Below are 23,161 nucleotides of genomic sequence, written 5' to 3'. Positions count from 1 at the left end.
GATAGAGAAAAGACTCCTATTTCTGCTTTTCGCTTTCATCATAATTTATCAGGTTGCGGAGTAAAGCCCTACGCCCTACCCCTTCCTTTGTATCTATCCCCTGACCTCCATAACTGTCTCATGTGGCTGGGCTTTACTACCCCTTTTGTGATTTCAGCACTTTTTTGCCGGTGATGTCACTCAGACTGTCAACAGGTCAATATGCCACCAGGTCATACGTCGCCTACTACAGGAAAAAGTAGACTCACAGAGGAGATAAAGAGTGCGCTGTTTTTTTTTTATCACAAAATTTCTTTCTAATACTTACCCTTTTGTTTTTATTGGTTTTAGCAGAAGCTAATATTATAACAAAGAGAGAGAGAGAGAGAGAGAGAGAGAGAGAGAGAGAGGAGAGAGAGAGAGAGAGAGAGAGAGAGAGGTGGGGGCGCTTGGTGGTTTGTGAGCTGCCTGCTTGCTTCGTTTATATTCCCATTCTTTGACTATAATCACGTATTTGTTTGCTCAGCATTGCTGCGACTGACTACAACACTATCCTTTAAGATGTTACGTAAATGATATATTGAATATAATATGACTAAATGTATTTATCCGTATATTTATAATCTCTATACCATTTTTCACATAATTACATGTTTCTTATAGAGATATAAATATAAATAAATAAGTAGATCAATAAACCAGTGAGTGCAGTGCATACAATTACTACATAAAAATACAGACTATAGTAGAATTTAAAGATCCGTGCACCTCCTCCCCGCCACTCAAGTACGAACCCCTATTGTCAATAGCATAAAATCTCTCAGACATTGAACGCTCTGTCATTTCACAATGGATTAAGTGACTCCCTGGCTGACTTGGGAAGTCTAATTACGTGATTACTGGTCTTGGCATTCCTTGCATTCCCTTTATTAGTTATATAACCCCAAATACTGTCAATGGCATTTAGGACAGGTGACTGCTGACCATTCGATTCTGATTAAGTGTGGATGTTCTATGAACCATTCTTTTACAGTTTGGGCATTATGGACAGCAGAGTTGCCCATGACTACATCAAATGGTTCTGAGTCGGGGAATAGCTGGGTTCTCAATGGTGGCACCAAAACTTCCCCTAGAACGCTAATATAACGGAACTGTTCAGTTGTGCGACTATTTCTACAAGTTCCTCTGGACCACTGGCAACCATCCATCCCCATAGGGCTGCTGTAGTAATTCTTCCGCTCTTCCGTGATGGCTGGATGTTTTTAAGATAATAGGTATAAGTGATAAAACGATTGTAAAAGATAATGAAAATTACAATTAAGATGATGAAGAAAATGGGCATAGATTCTGGGCCTACTCCCTATCTCCCTAGTGTCATTCATAATAGGGCGATACTATAAAGAGACGTCTAACGGTCTCATCTTTACCATGGGCCTATGGTAATATAAATTCATAATTCTTATGATAGATGTTATGACAATAAAGCGTTCATTCTTATGAACGGAACATTATGAAGTAAAACAATATGATTGTTATAACAGACTTACAACAAAGAAAAAGCAAACTAAAGTTCATCTTTAGTGACACCTTATTATTTGGACTTAGTCCTTTTTAATTCTACATAGTGTTTTTTATTCACCTTTTACCAACAAACTTTTCTTTACGTAATTTTTTTAAAGGTTTCCGTGTTTTCCTGGGACGCCAACAGTAAAGACCCATCTCGATAAAGTTGACAGTCTACCGATTTATGTTAAATGGTTTGGTTTCCCGCCCACACGATGAGTGACGTCATCACAAACGGTGTCACTCAAATGCGGAGGAAATCTTATTCCTTATTTTTCATTAAAACGAATATATAAAGATATTGATATTAATTTAATTATTTGAGTCTTAAATATAAATATCCGAATGCAATAGCACAAGTATAGTAACAGTTATTTAGATTTTGAAGAAGATCAGCGTGCTCCGTACTTCAATCTTCTAATTTCACCGAACGACAGTTTTGTCTGGTTTTGGGTTTCAAAATGTTTCGTTAAATTTTGTTAATTCGTGTTATTTTTCTGCCAATTTTATATATTATATTGTTTGTATGCATATTAATCTTTTTTCGGTTGTAAAGTTAGGTTTCTATGTGAGTTTAGAAAAGAAAAAAAAAACATCTATTGGTGAACGAAATTCTCTGAGAAGTGTGCCAGGACTTTCAAGAGTGGCTGTTACGACTGAACCGCAGAGAAAAGACGACGATGTCCTACAGTACTGATGACATCCAACGTATCAGCACTTCTGTTTGGCAGCGACACTGTCTGCTTACATCAGTGAGGACAGGAACAGAGACATCATGAAAATCGGTAAACATCATCTCACTCGCAATTATTTGTTTTTTCAGACAAACAATCGGTAACACACGGCCAATCAAATTCTGATTAAAAGGTCACATATATAATTAACGGTTGTTTGAGAGTGCGGTTTTATGGTTCATTTTCTTATCTTTCTCAAGATTTTTCTGAGTAGAACAATATTCCATGTTATGGAAAACATAGGCGGGTACTACATACACACACACACACACACACACACACACACACACACACACACACACACACACACACACACACACACACAGAGAGAGAGAGAGAGAGAGAGAGAGAGAGAGAGAGTAAATGGTACTAGTATTGCAAGACACAGAGGAAAAGACTGCTGAAATGACTGATTTTAAGTGTATCGACCTTGAGAGAGAGAGAGAGAGAGAGAGAGAGAGAGAGAGAGAGAAATCTGTGTATTTCAAGGAAATTAATGTATACTTGTCTTAAGTTGGGCTCTTATCTTTAATTGATGTTCACAAGTTTGTAACAATAAGAGGGATACACAGACATAATTATACACATGCAGGGAGTGTCTGAAAAAACTCATATCAATGTGTAATTGTGTTGTCTGGATTTGTCAAAATAGGTTCCATTTCTATCTAATTTAATTTTGATTCTCTTCTACATTATGCTGTTAATATCTTTCAGTCAAAAGGATTTCAATTTTGTTAAAAGTTGTTTTATATCAAGCTCACTGACCATCATCTTATGGTTCAATCAAAAGAAAGGACGAAATACAATAAAAGCTCAACTCACATCTGTTGTGAATTCCTGGAATTACGGGAACTATTTTAGCAGAGATTACGTAAGAAAGAGCAAAAGGACAGTCAGTCTCTCATTTTGATACTTGTGACTTCAGGGCTTCCCAAATCTTTCAAGATCGCCCTCAGAAGATGACACAGTATTGACTACTTGGCGTGCCTTTCCTTTCCTGTGGGCATAGGAGTGTACTGTAGACTTCTCTTAAGAGTCTTTCAAATAAATCTCGTTATTGAATTAATTCTCTTTTCATAAGGATGCAGAATTATAACACTGCTTCTATTTTAGTTATCATCATTTTACATTAGTGGATGGCTAATGTAATCGCAGCCGTCTTTAGTTTTGCTTTGTCCTATTTACGTTTTCGCCATCATGTTATGCTTAAGAGTCAAGGTAGTCTTATTCTCGACCAGTCATTAATCATCCTTTATCACTTCATTCCGTATCTTTTAACACTGATATAATCACTACGATCCCACCTTGCTTTTTAGTTTTCTGTAAAAGAAAGCCATTGAGATGTCTATTTGTCTGTCCGTCCGCACGTTTTCTGTCCGCCCTCAGATCTTAAAAACTAATGAGGCTGCATATTGGTATGTTGATCATCCACTCTCCAGTCACCAAACATACCAAATTGCAGACCTCTAGCCTCAGTAGTTTTTAATTTATTTAAGGTTAAAGTTAGATATGATCGTGCGTCTGGCACCGCTAAAGGTGCCAACAACACATGCCACCACCGGGCCGTGGCTGAAAGTGTCATGGGCCGCGGCTGAGAGTTTCATGGGCCGTGGCTGAGAGTTTCATACAGCACTATATGTTGTACAGAAAACTCGATTGCGCCGAAGAAATTTTGGCGCATTTTTTACTTGTTAATACTTGGAACATCTGCATTTCTGGGATAACACCAAGATTTACTATTTTATATCATAATTCTCCATAACCTGACACAGGACTCGAACTTGGTGAGAGGCTTCCATCCCCATGCCAGTTAAAGTGCTGCTCTTGTTTTTCAAAAGACAAAACCCCGAATGCTTCACAGGATTGAACAATGAGAGAATTTGTGAGAAGAAACAGATAACAAGTTTGTTGATAATTCGAATTGTTTGTGAATGAAGGTAAAATGATTGATGTTTGCTGGTAATACAGAATTGGTGATGGTACAAATTTGCAGAGACTGGTGTACTTTTAACAAAGAGGGAAAGATCAAAGTGAATGTTAGCTAAAGTAGGGAGAAAAATACAGTAGTATGACTATAAGCAAACGAGAATTTTCACTATAGCAAAGTCCACCTAGCTTTGCAGCTAAGCCCCGTCCACTGATTATGTCACGACCATTCCTTGAAGCTGATTGGTTGGCAATGGTTTCGAAAAGTTGGTTAATCTGTGGTTCTTTTCATCTTCATTTATTTTGCAATGGTTGTTTTACCAAACTAAAATACGCTCTGCTAATTATCAAAAGGAAACATTATAATATTTCCTGAAATAAAATCATAATACTTCCTTAAAAATGGTAAAAAAAATCAGGAAAATATGAATGAAGTCAGGAGTGTTGCGCAGTGCTGCAATGTTGTTTCATATGTGAGTTCCATCTGAATATGGAGGTGACACAAGGAATGTCTGCATTCGAATCGGTGCACTTGAACCACTGAACAATGATAATTACCATTTGATATTGTCAAGCGTGTTCACCAGTCTAAATTTAACACAAAGAGTTGTAAAATCCCTGCTCAACGGGTTCTCTATGATAAACATCCCGTTTTCTACGGTGCCTTCACAGCTGACCCGAGGTTGCACGTACACAACCTTATTATCATTATTGTGATTTGTATATTTATTACCTGTTCATTTGCCCTTGTACACTCAGCAAGGAAAGTTAGGATACAGTTTTTTAAATCTTCGGACATATATTGCTCAATAATGTGACATCTGGCAACTTTAGAAAGGGGAAGAGCTTCAGTCTTATTGTATTTGTTTTTTGCTTGACCTCCTATAACTTTCAACCATATTCTACAATTCTGAAATCATTGATACTTAAATGCAGTAGTAAGCTTTACAGTGTTCGTTCAAGTTGTAATTTGCAGCGACAGTTCTGAGCAAAATAAACATTTTTTGACATAACCTACCAAGTAACCTTACACAAATGAATTTATGACACCACAGTGAATGGAATGCTTGCATAATCGGAAGCGCGATCTTCCATAATGAAATTAAGAGTTAAATTTGAGCAATGTCCAACGAAAAACGTGGGGAACAATAAAGGAATGAATGCAATGTTATGTTGAGAGAGAGAGAGAAAGAGAGTCTGCTGTTGTGTAAGCCTAGGCCTATATGTAGAGCTACTCATTTCATTATTTTTTTCTTTTAGAGATTGAGCAATACTATATTTGTATAGTATGTTTTAGCAATGGAGAGAGAGAGAGAGAGAGAGAGAGAAACTATGGCAACGTCAAGAAACATCCAGTTACTTGTGTTTTCCCGCCGAAGTTCTTGCGCTGCTCCTCACGTCATAGAGAACGCTCTTGCAGAATTAAATAGATTTGGTCAACCTACCCTAGCTGTCACAACATTTACTGCCATTAATTCCAACTGACTTTTAACACCGTGAAATACAAATATGAATGTGTAAAAATTAAAGAAATTATGATTACCTCATATGATGATGTAATAATAAACCTGTTCATAGCGGAAAACGTGTAAATATTGCCGTTCTGATAAACAGTACTACACCGAGATATCCACACACCATCTTTTAGATCTCTATGAACGAAGTTATCTGAGAAATTCTGATTACTTCGGACATGCATGGTGTTTTTAAGTATCTGAACGCGTTTTTGTTTTGCAGTTTTAACATATATGATAAAATTTGGATTGTATTTTCATATTCTAGAGTAAATTTACCGAGATTATGTGTTTTCTGTAAGAAAAAAATTAAAATTCGATGAACGAAATCTAATGAAAACTGTATCCTCACTTTCCTTGCTGAATGTACATAGTACATGCGTCAGAGTATTTTTTGTGTCCAACCAGCTATTGTTAATCATGTTTTCTATATGTACCTGTCCTGTTTTGTGTAGAGAAATAGTTTGACCTCGGGTCACTTGTAAATTTTGTATTGGCGTCTGCGTATATGCCGATGTCTGCACGCCGTTTTATAAGCGGGTCGCTTCATCAATAAACCACCCCCACCGATATCACTTTCATGCATCATAATAAAGTTTTCATCTAACATAGAGTAAGGGGTGCTCTAGGAGCAAGAGCCCAGGCTGGCACAAGGCCAGTTAAATCTGAAACAACAACATCAATGAACCTTCAGTACTTGTCTTCCTGCTCTTTCTTTAGCACCTCTCACAGAGTTTCTCAGCGCTATGCAGACTGGTATTTCATAATGATTTCAGGAAATTACTACCTTTTAATAGTCATAAAATCGATTTCATTGCAGTCATTTACACATTCACAGGGATGACAAGCAGTGACTGTACTGTGCAAAACCAGAATATGCCTTTCTTTAACTTAGAAGTTACAGTATGATAGGCTATACGAGTCATATTGAACATAATTTGCTTAGAGTTTTCTTAATGACATTATCTCCTTTCGACATAATGGGATCATAAAAAAATGACATAGACCTAGGTCTATAATGTCTTATGTCTTTATGACGTTTGGATTATAGTTCTGTCTTATATTCAGCCGTTTTATTGTGGTCCTTGTTGTTGTTATTCTTGTTTTTGTTGCTGTTGTTGTGGTGCTTGGAGTGTCTCCGAAAAATGTTCATATGGTAACCTAACATTGCAGAATAAACACAGACCTATTCATAAAATGCTGGTGTAAAGAATTATCTGCCTACTCTTGTTAATTGAAATTTAGTAATTTGTTTTAATTAAAAGTAATCGAGATCTTTATGCATATAGTCTACGCTAGAATATTCTCCAAACAACAGAGAGAGAGAGAGAGAGAGAGAGAGAGAGAGAGAGAGAGAGAGAGAGAGAGAGAGAGAGAGAGAAAATTACTGACTTATGTATCCTTTTGTCCAAAAGGGTAATCTACAAGAATGCCCCCAAAAGCAAATGAATCATGGGCTACTCGCAGACTGGTTTGGATCATCTTATACATAACTTTTTCAGCTATGGTTTATTTTTTCTTATTTCGTTAAGTATCTTATGATGCTTTCCTACCATAGCCTTCATTTTCATAGAAATGCTACAGCAGCCTTATATTTACTCATCACAGTAATATCATTTGTTATCCCTTTTGTAAATATATCTTCAATATAGTTCATTGAGAGCAGTTTGATAGTTTGTGTAAGGCTGAGACAGTCCTATGATTGATCTGTGTGTGTCATCGGCTACGTGCGCACAAGTTGTACTTTTATTCACTGTGGTGTAAGTGGTGTTACAATTACTATGGCCATCCACGCATGTATGTGTATGTGCACTTGCTTATGCATGTGTACATTCCACTTTATGCATATACATTACATATCGTGGAGTTGAAACTACTATACTAAGAAATTGACGTGTAGACCCATGCCCTGTCATTGTTTCAAAATATAAGAATTTGATGTGCAGGCCTATGCCCTGTCATTGCCTCAGAATATAAGAAATTGACGTGTAGGTCTATGACCTGTCATTGCCTCAAAATATAAGAAACTGACGTGCAGGCCTATTCTCTCAGTGATATTAACATTTGACATGGCTGCTTCATTTCAATTAATATGTTCTATGTGGGATCGCTTATTTAGGCCAACGCTAATTTAAAAGAAAAAATGCTTGTGTATTTAGGTTGTGCATGATAAAAAAAATGCAGACAAAATTATCCAAATCTTCATAATGATATATAACTTGATATTATATCTTTTATCAGGGATATCAATTGCAGACTTCACAATTCCAGGAACTCAAATCTGTGGTGTCATCGCTCATGCACGAAATTCAGCACTACCGAACGGAGTCAAATCCCGTTCTGGTAATCATTTGGACTGTTAACTATAGCTGGTTCACTTAAGGTAGATTCTTGGGCCTACGAGACGTTTGTTCGGCGGCTTCTGATTGGCTGGTACTGGGAGGTAGGCGGCTTGCTCACTGTCTCATTTTTACATCTGCAGCTCAGCAAACTACCTCACATTTTGCACAAGATAGGAAAGTTTTGGTCATACCATAGGATTCGGTATTAATTGTACAACTAAATCATGACTTCATGAAATCAATAAGATAAAACACAAAGGAATTACAATGAGTAGGAGTGAAGAGAGAAGCTTTTAATTCTTTATACCTGATTTTACTTATCATCGGATTTTGCATCATTCATGCGATCAAGATAAAATAAAAATCGTGTTTTCATACAATAAATTCACCCTGAATGCGCTAGTGCTTTCAGATTTTAGATGCGTGTGATAAGTGAAGAGAAAATAAAGAATATGTCTTATTATGTTGCATCTGTTCTTGACTCAGTTTGGCGGTAGTGCCGGGAGACGGTGATCTGCAAACAGCGAGAGCGTTGAGGCGCCGTTGACAGTTGCCAGTTAGTGATATGAGAAGTTTGCAGTTTCGACGATATTTACCATATTATTATGTCATTAAATTTTCTGTAAACAAATGCATAGAATTTCCATTATGACTGTTGAACTTTTTCACTCCAATATCATATATGTCCATATGTCTGGAAATATTTGATAAGAAAAAATTGATAGTCAGATGGATGCACCTGGATGTGTTGGTTTTAGTTTAGTCTAGGTGAGAAACTTGCAACTGTAGGCTACATGATAAATAACAGGCCTACATAATTATCAAATGTAACATGTATATAAAGGAATAAACATTCTGGTGTAAGAGTACTTCAAACACATTCTGAAAAAGACAGAATTTTATATTCGTTACATCGCCAATAGATTTCATCATAAGAAATAAAAAGATGTACTACTTCCAAACTGACTCAAGAATGGATGTAACATAATAAGACACATTCTTCATTTTCTCTTCACATATCACACGCATCTAAAATCTGAAAGCACCAGCGTATTCAGGGTGAATTTATTGTGTGAAAACACGAGTTTTATTTTGTCTTGATCGCATGAATGATGCAAAATCCGATGATAAGTAAAATCAGGTATAAAGAATTAAATGCTTCTCTCTTCACTTTTACTCGTAATTCCTTTGTATTTTATCTTATTGAGTTCAGGAAATCATGATTTAGTTGTACAATTAATACTGAATCCTATGGTATGACCAAAACTTTCCTATCTTGTGCAAAACGTGAAATAAATGAAGAAATATAAACATATTGCTAGCTTTCTGAGCTACAGACATAAAAATGAGACAGTGAGCGAGCCGCCTACCTATTAGTACCAGCCAATCAAAGACCACCAAACAAACGTCTCGTAGGCCCAAGAATCTACCTAAGTGAACCAGCTATAGTGTGACGTCATTCCACCTTCGAGAGCTAGCCAATTGTGTCAGCCCCGAAACCTTCCACCAGAATTGTGTCATCACTCTGTCCAAGAAAATACCGAACAGTTATACTAGCGGCAATACACACTTTCTGAGACCAACTTCTTTGCCAATATAACTTTAGCACAAACCCCCCTTCATCACATGACAGTTCCTCAACGAACGCTATCCACACACACTCTTCCAAGTTTAAGACCATACAGTTCTTCCAGTGTCAAACCTTCTATTGTCTCTCATACACTCTCATCAAAACTTTACAATATGCTTTTCCAGGCATGTCGAGTAAAGTTGTCCCTGTAATTCTTATATTCATCTTTATCATTCACCCTTCCTTTTGAATAAATGGACAAACATCTCTTTACCCAATCCGCTGTAAACTTTCTCTCATCCAGACAGCATACCTTACTTGTTAACTTCCCCATCCCCATCATTCAGAAGAATCTAACTTGGCATCCTATTAACTTAAAGAATTAAGTACTTTTTTTTTTTTACTCATTCATCATTTATCTGTTCATCCATGCTATTGATTATCTCGAAATTTATTCAGGAAAATCCCAGTGTCAACTCACCTTCGCTTCAAGTTCCGCAACGTCTGGCACTGAACAGTATTTGGCAACAGCCTCTCTCGCCTCAACAAATCCTAAATCAAGGAAGTAAAAAACAAACGTCAAGTAAAAAAAAACCAGTAACTTTCTCTTTTTATTTTAGGCAACATGTATAGTCTTAATAAATAAATAAGATCATTAAATTTTTAGAATGAATTATAAGGAACGCATCCTTGTTACTGACTTTAGCAATGAAAATATGTCAGTAAGCTGTTTAGCAAATCATAAACATTGTTGTTGTTGTTCAGTTTTCATTTCTCTGGAAACGTTTTTCATTCAAACATTCGTCATACAAATCTAATGATGTTGTTACAACCAAGGCAACTGAATTCAGACAGCGTAAGGCTGCAAGACTTAGAAAGCGAGTCTTGGTAACTTTGAATTTTGTCTCACTTCAGTTGTGAAAGTAACATGGGCTTGGCAAGCATAACTCTTTTGCCACAGCGAAATCAGAGAAAATTTCCTATTTAATTTCATGCATTAAACAGTTATCTATGAAAAACAGATTTACTCATTAAATATAACGAATCCTCAAAAAAAGTGAGACATTCGTTGAAAAAAACAGAAAAAACTGCTTTTCACGTACCTGTACTGGGCCCATAACCATTGTATTTTCCACTTCTTATAGATGTGACAACAGCCTCTGTAATTTCCTCAGCAGGAGTCAAGTTCCCAAACACTGTAGGATCACCTGCATAAGACAAAATGCCCGGCATAGTTATTGTACTTGCTCATGGAAAAATGATGACTTAAAATTTTATGACAACACAGAATCTACAATAAGAGAAGTACAACTACTTAAGAGACGAATACAAGGTAATATGAGCATATGCTTGATACTCTGGAGGTGATGAGGACCTAGATTCATATTCAAAATTTTATCTTAATAAGGATTACTTCACTATTCTTAAAAAAATATGAATATTAAGAATGTTCTGTTTTTAGTGCTATGCTTAATATGAATGCATGAAATTTCGATTCCAGGATGCCACAGAGCCTTATGAGGTCCTTGCTTCACGATATCAGTTTTGAAGTGATACCTGTCATGAGAAGTTGTCAGAATCACAAGAACATTATTATTATTATTATTATTATTATTATTATTATTATTATTATTATTAGGAAGGAGTCCCTCTTTTAGGACAGTATTATTTAAAAAAAAAACTGCTGTTTCAACATTTAGCATGTAGAGAGTCTTCTCTATTCTTATTACATTCTTCTTGTCTGCAGGTAGGTGGTATAATAAATTTGTTAAGATATTCTGCTTTCAGTGTTTATTTTACTCTTGTGCATCGACACACACACAGGTGGCCATGTAATGAGAGAATGTATGAAATTGAAAGGTAGATAGGCATTTATAGCAGGAAGGGTGGATTGATGTCTTGGTGTTTCGAATTTTCATTTGTCAGTTGTTGCTTTGGGGGATCCACTGTACATTGTAAAGCCTGCAGGCGTTTGGACCTTCTTGGCCTTATTAATCGTGGAGGTTGGGGGCGTTTCTACTGATGTACCCTCTGCTGGTACTACTAGTGTAAGGGTTCGCTCCGGTGCGGGGGTGTTTATACGTCTTTATCCCTCTTTCTTTCTCTCCACCTTGATGGTACTTGGCGCCAGCTGGTTTTGGCTGTTTCTCCTAATGATTGTCGGGAGAAACTCAGTTTCTTTGACAATATTTATGCTAGGCTTTTTCCAGTGATGTGCAACACTTCAAGAAACCAGAGACGTTGGCAGTCTGTTGCTGTATCTATAATTTTTACAGCATTAATCAACTCTTCTCTTTTTGAAACAGCCAAAAGCAGCCAAATACCATTGAGGCAGAGAGAGAGAGAGAGAGAGAGAGAGAGAGAGAGAGAGAGAGAGAGAGAGACAAACACCCCCGCACTGGAGTGAACCCTTATGCCGGTAATACCAGTGGAGGATACACGATTAATACAACCAAGAAGGTTCAAATGCCTGCAGGCTTTACAACATAGATCCCCTGAGCATAAACTGACCAATAAAAATTCACCTGCCTGAGTCAAAAACTGACCAATGAAAATTCAACCCACCAAAACATCAATCCAGCCTTCCTGCTAAAAATACCTGTCTACCTTTCAATTCAGTTACTGCTTGGCTCTCGTAGTAGTAACATCTCTCTCTCCCAGAGTGAGATCCCATTGGTGAGTGCAAGCGGCAGCGAGCGATAGTGCCAGCCCACTTCTCTCCAGCTGATCAGTCAGCGATGATGATAACCCTCTTTCCAGCCAGTCACCAGACAGGAGCACCTCACCCCCTTACAGCAGTGAGAGAATCCCTCTCCCGAAAATATAAACATCTCCATCTTTCTTCCATCATCACCTCTCTTTTCAGGACCCTCTTCTCTCCCCACAGACAGTTGGCGACCTTCATGCAGTCATGGACACTCTCACACAGCCCACAGCCAGTGCAGCAGCCATCTAGTGCTTGGATCCCACATCTCCTGTCAAGATAGTGGCCAAGACTTGGAACCAGACGACGTCTTCTTCTTCTTCTTTTGCAGATGCCCCAGAACCAACGCGACCTCATCTTGACTCTGCCACCTCTGACAAACCAGAACCCACCTCTTCCATAAATACAAATGACAAAAACGATGGATTTATCCTTGTGAACAGGAAGAAGAACAAACAAGGAGTACGTGCAGCAGACCCTGCCCACCCTGAGGCTAAGTATATGATCACCCCACTTACAGGTAGTAGTCCTTATGCATTAGTTAAAGATTTAGAAAGCAAATATCCAGGTAAAGTTTTTAAGGTAAGGCCTACCTTATGAGGTGATCTCATTGCACTCTCAAAAAATGAAGACACAATATTTTCAGTTATTAAAACTGGAACCGGACAACGTCTTCTTCTTCTTTTGCAGATGCCCCAGAACCAACATGACCTCATCTTGACTCTGCCACCTCCAACAAACCAGAACCCATGTCTGCCATAAATACAAATGACAAAAACAATGGATTTATCCTTGTGAACAGGAAGAAGAACAAACAAGGAGTACGCGCAGCAGACCCCGCCCACCCTGAGGCTAAATATATGATCACCCCACTTACAGATAGTAGCCCTTATGCATTAGTTAAAGATTTAGAAAGCAAATATCCAGGTAAAGTTTTTTAAGGTAAGGCCTACCATATGAGGTGATCTCATTGCACTCTAAAAAAAATGAAGACACAATATTTTCAGTTATTGAAACCGAAGAAGACTCATAAAATGTATACTGGGCCATTATCCCCACTCCTTTGATATTAACATAATTTCTTGACCATCCACAGATTGCCAAGGCAGAGAGATGCACCACAAAGGGTTCAAACCCTCGCCAGACCAAGAAGGTACTCATCTTGTGGAAGAGAAAGCAGCCAGAGAGAATCAATTTGGGAGTATAGGGCACCTTCCCCGTCACTGATTACACTCGCGAGCCTCTGAGATGCTACAGCCATCAGAGGTATGGACACCACAGCAGTGCATGTACTGCCCAAACAGGGTGCAGTGGGAGGCATCCCACTCAAACCTGCACAGACAAGCACAAGTCAGAAGAGCTCACCAAAGCAAGATGTCCAGTGTGCAAGGGCAGCCACCATGTCTGGAACAGAAAGTGCCCTATATGGCTGCAGGAGATCAACAGACTCAAGGACATCACATCTAGAAGCCTCCCCAGCCTAGAGCAGCCCACCAGACCCTTCCAGAGAGCCCCAGCAATCACCCACCAGCAGAGGCCACATTCATATGCAGCAGCAGCAAGTGGGCCTCGAACGAACCCCAAGGTCACAGAGTCGTCTCAACCACGCATGCAGACCCAGAGAGCAGAGACACCAGCCTCATCACACACCAGACCACACCCAGACCATCCCCACACACCCCAGAAACCGTCCACCAACCCAAGAAGGAAAATCACCTTCTCCAATCCTCCCACTTCATCTCCTTAGCCCACCACATACATACCATCCTCTCCCAATCACACATCCAGAACCACTGACCCCAGCACCCAAGAACCATACGGCCCTGTTTCCTCTCCTCCTCCCCAACCCCACAGGTACAACAACATCCTCCCAACACTAAAACAACAGATATGTTGTGCGCATTGAGAAGTTCTCCAACTTCCTGATCTGCAAGCTATACATCTTCGCAGACATGTGCAGCATCCAGCTCCAATATGATATCACCACAGACATAGTTGCCATGTTCCTCAACAAGGTGGGGTGACATGACACAGATCAATGCCAGCAAAAGTAAGCAACAGCAGTGCAAATTGTGCTGCACACACACAGCCAGTGTCAGCTTCATCCCCAATGCCAGTGTCAGGTTCATCCCCAGATCCAGTGTCAGTGCCATCCCTGGTGCCAGTGTTCGGAGCACACCCAGTGCTAGTCAGTGAAATAAGTGACAGTGAAAGTGCAAATGAAGTAAATGATTGCAGTGATACAAATGCCATCAAAATTCTACAGTGGAACGTTCTCAGTGTAAACACAAACAAGCATTCCTACAAGCATACACACAAACACAAAACTATGACATCATACTGTTACAGGAAACACTAGTATGGAAAAGTGCCAATTTTTCCTTCAGTGGACACAGGGTCTACAGAACACCACACACTGACACTAAAAGGGGTTTAATCACACTTGTTTTAAAATACAATTCCATCTAAGAAAATCAACAACATTCCATGTGGGGAAAACACAGAAACACTGTAAAAATCACACTTGCCAACACAACACTCACAATACACATCTACAGAAGTCCAAATGGCTCCTTTGAGGGGGAAGCAATGTTTAGCACAGCAACATGGGAAAATGCTTTAATTGTTGGGGACTTTAATGCACATTACCCTTTTTCGAACTTACAACACACCAGTCCAACAGGTCAACACCTACACCAGTTAACTTGTAAATTCACAGAAGTGTGCCTGCTAAATAATGGCATGCCAACTCATCTAAGAGGAGGAAGGCTGGACCTATCCTAGGTAAACTCGGCCTTAAGGGAGCAAGTAACATGGAGGTTGCATGAAATCCTTACAGGGGATTACATGGCCTTGAAATTGGCCTACAACTCAAAAAACTCCTCCCATACTGGCCACCCTACCCCCCAGGACATGGAACCCTAAGTTTGCCAACTGGGCTGTTTTTGAAACCACCATGATGAGATGGAAAACCCATCAAACAACATAGAGCTCTTCTATGAGGAGTTCATAGGCAAACTTAGAGAAGCAGCAAATGCCTCCATGCTAAGGCTCAAACAAGACAGGACCAACCACAAGGAAGCATGGTATTATTGCAAAAGAGTCAAAGAACTTAAGGCCAGAATCAACAATGTCAGAAAACTCTTTCAGTAAAATCAGTCAGATGACATGCACAGACTCCTTAGAGAGGTATAACCCATGCCACAGCAGAGACATAAGAGATCAAATTACAGGCATAGTATGAATGGTGTGCCAACATTAGCAGACAGACACCAATGACCCAAATCTGGAAATTCCTTGCAAAAATTGCAAAAAAGGATAGGACAGTGCAGAACATCCATCCCAACCCTCAAGAGGAAGCTGGCAACATAGCCAGGAACTTTGCAGAGAGAACAAAGTCACACAACCTTCCTCAAATGACACAGGAAAAAATAAGTGCGCTTACCCCTTCAAGGTGGAGAGAAATCAACACTGCCTGCAACATGCCACATGACACAAATACATCCTTCAACATTGATGAACTAAACAGTGCACACAGCAAGGGGAAAAGAGACACAGCCCCTGGTGCAAATGCAATCACCTACAGCGTGCTAAGGCACATGGACAACTCTGCCAAGCAGGTATATCTCCTTCTGATAAACAGGACGTATGAAGAGCACACCAGGCTGAAGGAATGGGGGCAACAGGATATGCAATCAAACGTAAAGCCTAAGGAGCCAGGCCAATACCTCTCATCAACTGCACAGAGAAAGTAGCTTAAAGAATGATTGTAAACAGGCTCATATGGAAGGCAGGTTCCTTACACCATAGGCTGTATGCCTATAGGGAAGGGGTTGGCACCCATGAGTGCCTCACAGATGTTTTATGTGCCATAAATAGCAGAAGCTCCATAGTGGTCTTTCTAAACCTAGAAAAGGCATATGAGCTGGTGAACACTGCAATCATCCTCTCCTCCCTATAGGTGAACAAACGAATTACGTCAATAAGGGGGACCCCAATCACCTTACACTGTTGACATATTTCCGTTTATCGAAGGAAACACAGTCTTGATCTGTTATAATCCTCTGCTTTATTCCCTCGTTTTCTTTTTCTTATAAATAGCAGAGTTTAGAGTCCATGCCTCTTTTGAAAACAGTAGGTCATTATTAGAATAAAGACACTGTATGTGACCAAAAATTAAATCTAATTAAAAAATTAACTAATTCCAGTTAACTCTCTCTTTCCTTTTAAGTAATAATATTAAGTAATGAAATTCATAATTTTGGAATGTTTTTTCTTTACGTAATCTACATCTTTTTCTATATTTGTAGTGGTTGTTGCTTTATTTTGTTTTTTTGGGGGGGTGATTTTTTCCTTAAAATTGTACATATTGCCAAACTTTATCTCGATGGTAAGTAACAAGGATTAACTCGGGGCTACTGACCCGAAGGTATAATTGTTTTCCTCCTCACCATCCCCTTAGGGTAAATGCAGATTTGACAACATGTGAGGAAAGCACTGTCACATTGTCTCAATTAATAATTTCATATGCTATATCTATAGCAATATTTGGTCACAAAATTGCTCTCAATTATTAGTGGATATGTCATATAAAGTCTTCTTTTAAAGAATCTAAATGTCGATTCGCATAATGAGGAAAGCACGTTTGGCATCACTGCTACATCCACACTACACCCACTTTTGGCCAAATACGCTCGACATACTATAGTCCAGAAGAGGATCAAAGGCACCCTACTTGCATGGACAAAAAGCTATATGCAAGGCAGAGAAGTCAGGGTAGTGTTCCGAGGCAAAACATCAGAGTACTGCCCCCTCGAAAATGGCACTCCCCAGGTAGGTATTCTAGGCCCTTTCCTGTTCAGTGTTCTAATGGAGGATCTAGCCTGCCTAGAACTATTGCAGGGAGCAGAGGTTTTTATATATGATGATGACGTTTACAATTTTAGCACAATCCCTCCAAGACCACTCCACAAGATGCAAGAAGCCTTGCAGCGAATAGAAGAAAAATGCACACAACTGGGACTTAAGATCAACATAAACAAAATGAAAGCCATGGCAATAAAGCATGGTCAAAACCCACCCATCCTTCTGCTGAAGGGAGACACCATAGACTGGGTGGACAGCTACACATACGTGGAAGTCTGCATTGCAAACACACTATCTCCTGAGAGAGATACAGCTCCTCAAGGTCAAAACAAGAATGGGACTCAACACTCTGAAGAGGATCACAATCTGCAAGGAGCTACATATCATTTGATCAGAAAGTTCTACATGTAACCTGTCAGGGCACAAGGAGAATATGCAGCATCAGTCCTGACAAGTCTCAGGAAGGATCAGCAGCTGAGGCTGGAGGTCATCCAGAACAATGCCATTAAACTAATGCTGGGGGCCCCAGTGTGGATGAGAATACATCTCTATGTCTCTTGAGGGCAGAGACACAGCTACAATCTCTCACTCACAGGATATGCCAAAGAATGCCACTATACTGCAAAAAACTATCAGAAGTGACAGAAATGGACTGCTAAAGGATAAAATGCATGCATGCATAAACCTGCATGAGGAGCTAAACCCTCCTTAAATGCTCGCCAGCAGTATACTCCAGACCGAGACAACTAGATATGCAGGACGCAGGAAAAGCATGTCAAAGGACGTCCCACCTGAGGGATACCAAGAACCAACTCCCTGTGTTGAAGACCCAATCCAGTACAACTTTACAGTGCTACCGGCAAGCAAGGCACTATGCATAGCATCACAGATGAGGACAGTAGCAGAAGAAGCAATCAGGAGCACAGCAGCTGAAAACACATTTTATAGATGGGTCAGTTGATCCACAAACACCAGCAGCAGCAGTGGTCACCCAAAACTTCAAAGGAAGCTGGAGGCATCCAACACTGCTTCCATCCTACAAGCCGAACTAATGGCAGTCTTCAAAACCTTAGGTGGCTCCATCTTAAAAGAAGGGCACCTGACAGTACGCACCAACTCCAAAGGAGCAATCCTTGCACTCAAGGCAACCAAGCCCAAAGAAAAAATGACACTGATATAAGCAATCAAAGTAATGGCCAAGTCACATCAAGCTGCTGGCAGGAGGGTTGTCCCTAACTGGATACCTAGTCTTGTAGGAATCCAGGGAAATGAAGAGGCCAACACCCTAGCCAAAAGTATTCTCAGCTGCAGTACAGTGAGCATGAAGATGTAACCATCGCTTCTGCAACTAAAAGAAAGGGCAAAAGGCTATGCCAGATTTCAAGAAGAGAGTGAAGTGTGACGGCACTATTTACAAAATTCAAGAACCTCCAAGTGGTATGTGGACGTCACAAATCTCAAGCTCCACGACATCACCATGCCAACTACCAGAAAACTCTCTGTAATCACACACAGGCTAAGGCTAGGATATCTATGCAGCTGGCAACTGACTGGGAATGATGACAGGCCATAACAGTGCTGTGACCAAGCTGTGAATCAGCCCCTCATGCATTACCTACTCGGCTGTCCAGGGATACAGCCTCTCAGGTCAAATGTCACTGAAAATGAGTGGACACCAGCACAGATCACCAGACACATCTTGGGTAACATAGGGAAACATGGGAACTTCGTGCTGTCCCACCTCCTACCAGGTAAAATGATAGTAAGTAGGACAGCAAAAGCTGTTCATTTCTATGCATGAAGGTTTTTTTTCAGGTAAAATGGTAAGTGGGACAGCAAAGGTTGCTCATTTCTGTGCAAGTGTTATACTTTGTGTGTGTGCATGTAAATGTGTGTGTGTGTGTGTTTATTATCAACACAGCCTGCCTTTCCCTCAAACACAAGCTCACTTCCTTTTCCTTCTCAGCCCTCTCCCACCAGGCTAGGACTCACTAACTAACTCCCAGAAAAGCACTGTTTCTTGTCTTGTCACAGATCAACAAGTCAAGGGGTGCTCCAGGAGCAACAGCCTGTGCCGGCACAAGGCTGGCTTATCTTAAACAACAACAATTTCATACATTCTCTCATTAGATGACCACCTGCATGTACGTCGAGGCTTAGGAATAAAATAAACAATGAAAGCAGAATATCTTTCCTTGTCCTTTGGAAATTTATTCTACCACCTACCTGCAGACGAGAACTATATAATAAGAATAGAGAAGACTCTCTATAAGCTAAATGATGTTGAAACAGCAATTATTATTATTATTCAGAAGATGAACACTATTGATATGGGACAAGCCAATATGGGCCATTGACTTGAAATTCAGGCTCCCAAAGAATATGGTGTTCATTCGAAGGAAGTAATAGAAGGTAACGAAAAATACAGAAAGAGATCTGTTCTTGGGAAAACAGATAAATTAACTAATATATAAATAAAAATGTAAGAAAATTATTAAAATACAAGGAGAATTGTATGAGGGATAGTAATGCGTTGCATCTCAGCTTGAACTTCTGAAGTTCCATTTGCACGACATCCTCAGAAAGGCTGTTCCACAGTCCAATGGTGAGAGGAATAAAGGACCTCTGGAACTGAGAACTTCGGCAGCGATGCACATTTACCGCACATTGGTGCTGCTGTTCAGCGAATCTGGCTGCTCTCTCTTCATAGCAACAAGAGCGACAGAGAAAACCTTAGATGCTCTTCTGAAAGGATCCTGAATGAATTGCAAGATTATCCACCGGCAAAAACCTGGGCTCTTCAGCCAAGTTAAGCAACGCCAGTCCTGGTCCCTTTATGGATAGTTGAAGCTGTCGGAAAATATGCTCCTGAACATCCAAGGAAGGCGTGGGGCTAGCAACCTCATCCCATAAGAACTTGCAGAAGACCAAAAGGGCAACACCTGTAAATCCACCCCGCTAAAGGAATAAAGGTATATGGTGGAAAAAATACACATACACACAAACATATATAAATTATATATACAGTATATATATATATATATATATATATATATATATATATATATATATATATAGTATATATACATATATATATACATATATATATATATATATATATATATATATATATATAGTATATATATATATATATATATAGTATATATATATATATATATATAAATATATATTTTCTGGCAGATGTATGTAAAAAGATGTGGGACAAAAACTCTTACTATCTTACTATGCAGCTATATTTATTCATTCTCAAGGCGATAGGGCTTCAGTGCTACACTAGAGTTATTATCGAATTTATTTCTAAAAATATAAGAGAACACAGCCAAAAAAAAGTTTGCAAAAAAAAAAAAATTTCCAAAATGAAAAATCACAGTCCATAAATTTAAGTTTTTGAATTTCACACGGAGGATGCCTCTTCGTGAGTCTATTGGTTCCACACACAAACACACACACACATATATATATATATATATATATATATATATATATATATATATATATATATATATATATATATATATATATATATATATATATATATATATATATATATATATATATATATGTGTATGTGTGTTTTTGTATTCTGTGCCATCCTATATTGCACACACTCTTGCTTCCTGGGTACCAGGGCCTTTCCATTCCAGTAGCCTAACTCTTCAATCCCATCTATCCAGCACTTTTTAGTCTACTTTCCAACACTTTACACCGACATATCGTCCTCCTTTATCTACATAACCGAACTGCTACCAAATACTCATGTTCGTTTGTCTCAGAAACACACACACACGCGTGTGTGTGTGTGTGTGTGTCTGCTGCGTCTGTGCGTATACATGTCTGCAGCCGTGCGTGGTGTGGCCTGATTCTGTGGAAACACGATACCGACCCCCCAGCAGGCGAAACTCTAATATTAAAGTTTCGTGCTGTAAAATCACCGTCAAAAAGACATTTTGGCTTAATGTTGAGGCTTTTGACAAATAAGTAAAATCGTCTCTGGAATTTACCAGGAGATGAATAATATGTCGTGTTGAGTCGTAGCATTGCTATTTAAGATGCCGATGTTCCAGGTGTTCCTTTTCACTGAATTATAATTTGACTTCCTACACCTTATTCCACTCGTTCAGAAATACAATAATTGAAACGATTTTCATCTGCTAACCAATTAGAAATCAACTGAAATTCCTTTAAGTGTGTCAGGTAAATGGAAACTGTCGCAAGCAGTAAAACTAGGATAAAGACCAAAGTGAGAGAGAGAGAGAGAGAGAGAGAGAGAGAGAGAGAGAGAGAGAGAGAGAGAGAGAGAGAGAGAGAGAGAGAGTCAAAGTCAAAGTCAAAGTCAAAGTCAAATTCTTTATTCCATTAAAAATGGCTATTACATAATTTTACTCTTTCTTGAGTAACACAGGTCTATTCATAGTTTTATAAAGAGTTTTACATAATAAACAGTATTCATTATCACAGGACCTGCAACTAGTATACAGGTGACATATTGCAAAACAATATCACTGATATCAATAAAAACGGAAATGCAATAAAAATTTTCGACTCTATGCAACAGAAATGCAGTAAGATAAACAACATACAATAATATAGGCATAAAATGAATACGATCCTTAAAAACAATCAAGTGAAAACTTTCAAATCAGTAAAATAATAAATTAGCTAATTCTCATAAAAGATAAAGTAAACAGAGTTTACAACCAAAGATAAAATTTCACAACTTTTATTCGGTATAGAAGAGAATACTTCTAAAGCTCCTAAAACTTATGACAGTAATGAGAACCTAAGGTTAAAAATGAAGAGTTTCTCATTTTTGGAGTAAGTGTGCAATCAAATGAGATTTAAAAGAAGATATGGTTTCGCGCTGCTTGATATCAGCAGGCAGACGGTTCCAGAACACGGGACCACACACACCTAGACGCCTCGCTCCCGTATCGGTGAAAGTTCTCGGAACAGATAAGTGATCCTGGTGCCTCGTGTTAATGTTCTCAGTACGATTCTGGCCTACCGTTGGCAAGGAAAAGAGCCATTCTGGCAGAAGTTTATTTCTGATTTTATAAATCAAGAGGCGTATATCGTAAAAGTACTTCTGCTCCATTCGCAGCCAATTCAGTTTTTCAAATATTGGAGTAACATGGTCATGTTTTCGGGCACCTCCAACGGAGACCTTTGCGGCAAAATTTTGTATTTTCTTGATCCTTTCCAACTGGGTTTTATTGGTCGAACCCCAGACCCGCAAACAGTAATTCAGGACACTCAGTACCAACGACTGTATCACCATGACTCGACAGTCTGGCTCAAATCTATCACTCACTCACTCTGTTAAGATATAACAGGATGCCAGTTACCTTTTTGCGTAGTTCGTCAATATGTCCATTAAAAGTCATGCTACAATCCATGAAAACTCCCAGGTTTTTAACTGTGTGTGACGGAACAAGTGTCACATTAGTGAATTTTATGTTCGTGTTCTCCGGGATGCGAGAGATATACTGTCTTGATCCAAAGAAAATGACCTGGGTCCTGCCTTCGTTAAGTAATAGGCCGTTACTATCAAAATAATATTTTGCAATAGTCAATATATTTTCGGCTCTCTTTATCAAATCATCGAGCTTTTTCAAGTCCCCAGTCAGAGAGAGAGAGAGAGAGAGAGAGAGAGAGAGAGAGAGAGAGAGAGAGAGAGAGAGAGAGAATTCAGTGCGAATAACTATCAGGAAAAAGTAATTAGACTACAGAGTTAGGATTACTATTGGAACAAGATCTCCGAGCAGTCTTTCAGGTCTATCACAAACTACGCTTATTTGCTATGTATGTTGACTATTTACTGCAGTACCAATCTTCGTCATACCAGAGGCTGCTAAAGACTAAAGGGAAGTGATTCGGGCAGTAGGCTAAACCATAACATAACGGTTTTTAAAACCCATCCAAATAAATATAATTACGAGACC

The 23,161-nt window shown here is 39.1% G+C and overlaps 1 protein-coding gene across 22 annotated transcripts in view; it reads right to left on the bottom strand.

The window, feature by feature from the left end:
* The window catches only part of LOC136849126 (tyrosine aminotransferase-like), a 123,045-nt gene that overhangs the window by 75,877 nt on the left and 24,007 nt on the right, over positions 1-23,161 (bottom strand). For all 22 annotated transcript variants that reach the window (XM_067122151.1, XM_067122170.1, XM_067122160.1 and 19 more), the window contains 2 exons: positions 10,732-10,836; positions 10,110-10,180 (listed from right to left, as the gene is read on the bottom strand). In XM_067122151.1, the coding sequence (XP_066978252.1) occupies positions 10,110-10,180; positions 10,732-10,836 (176 nt within the window). The remainder of the gene's footprint in view (positions 1-10,109; positions 10,181-10,731; positions 10,837-23,161) is intronic.

The sequence above is a fragment of the Macrobrachium rosenbergii genome, chromosome 2 (assembly GCF_040412425.1).
Source record: "Macrobrachium rosenbergii isolate ZJJX-2024 chromosome 2, ASM4041242v1, whole genome shotgun sequence".
NCBI classification, from domain to species: Eukaryota; Metazoa; Arthropoda; class Malacostraca; order Decapoda; family Palaemonidae; genus Macrobrachium; species Macrobrachium rosenbergii.
The sequence above is the reverse complement of the archived record's forward strand: the minus strand, read 5'-3'. Positions and strand labels throughout refer to the sequence as shown.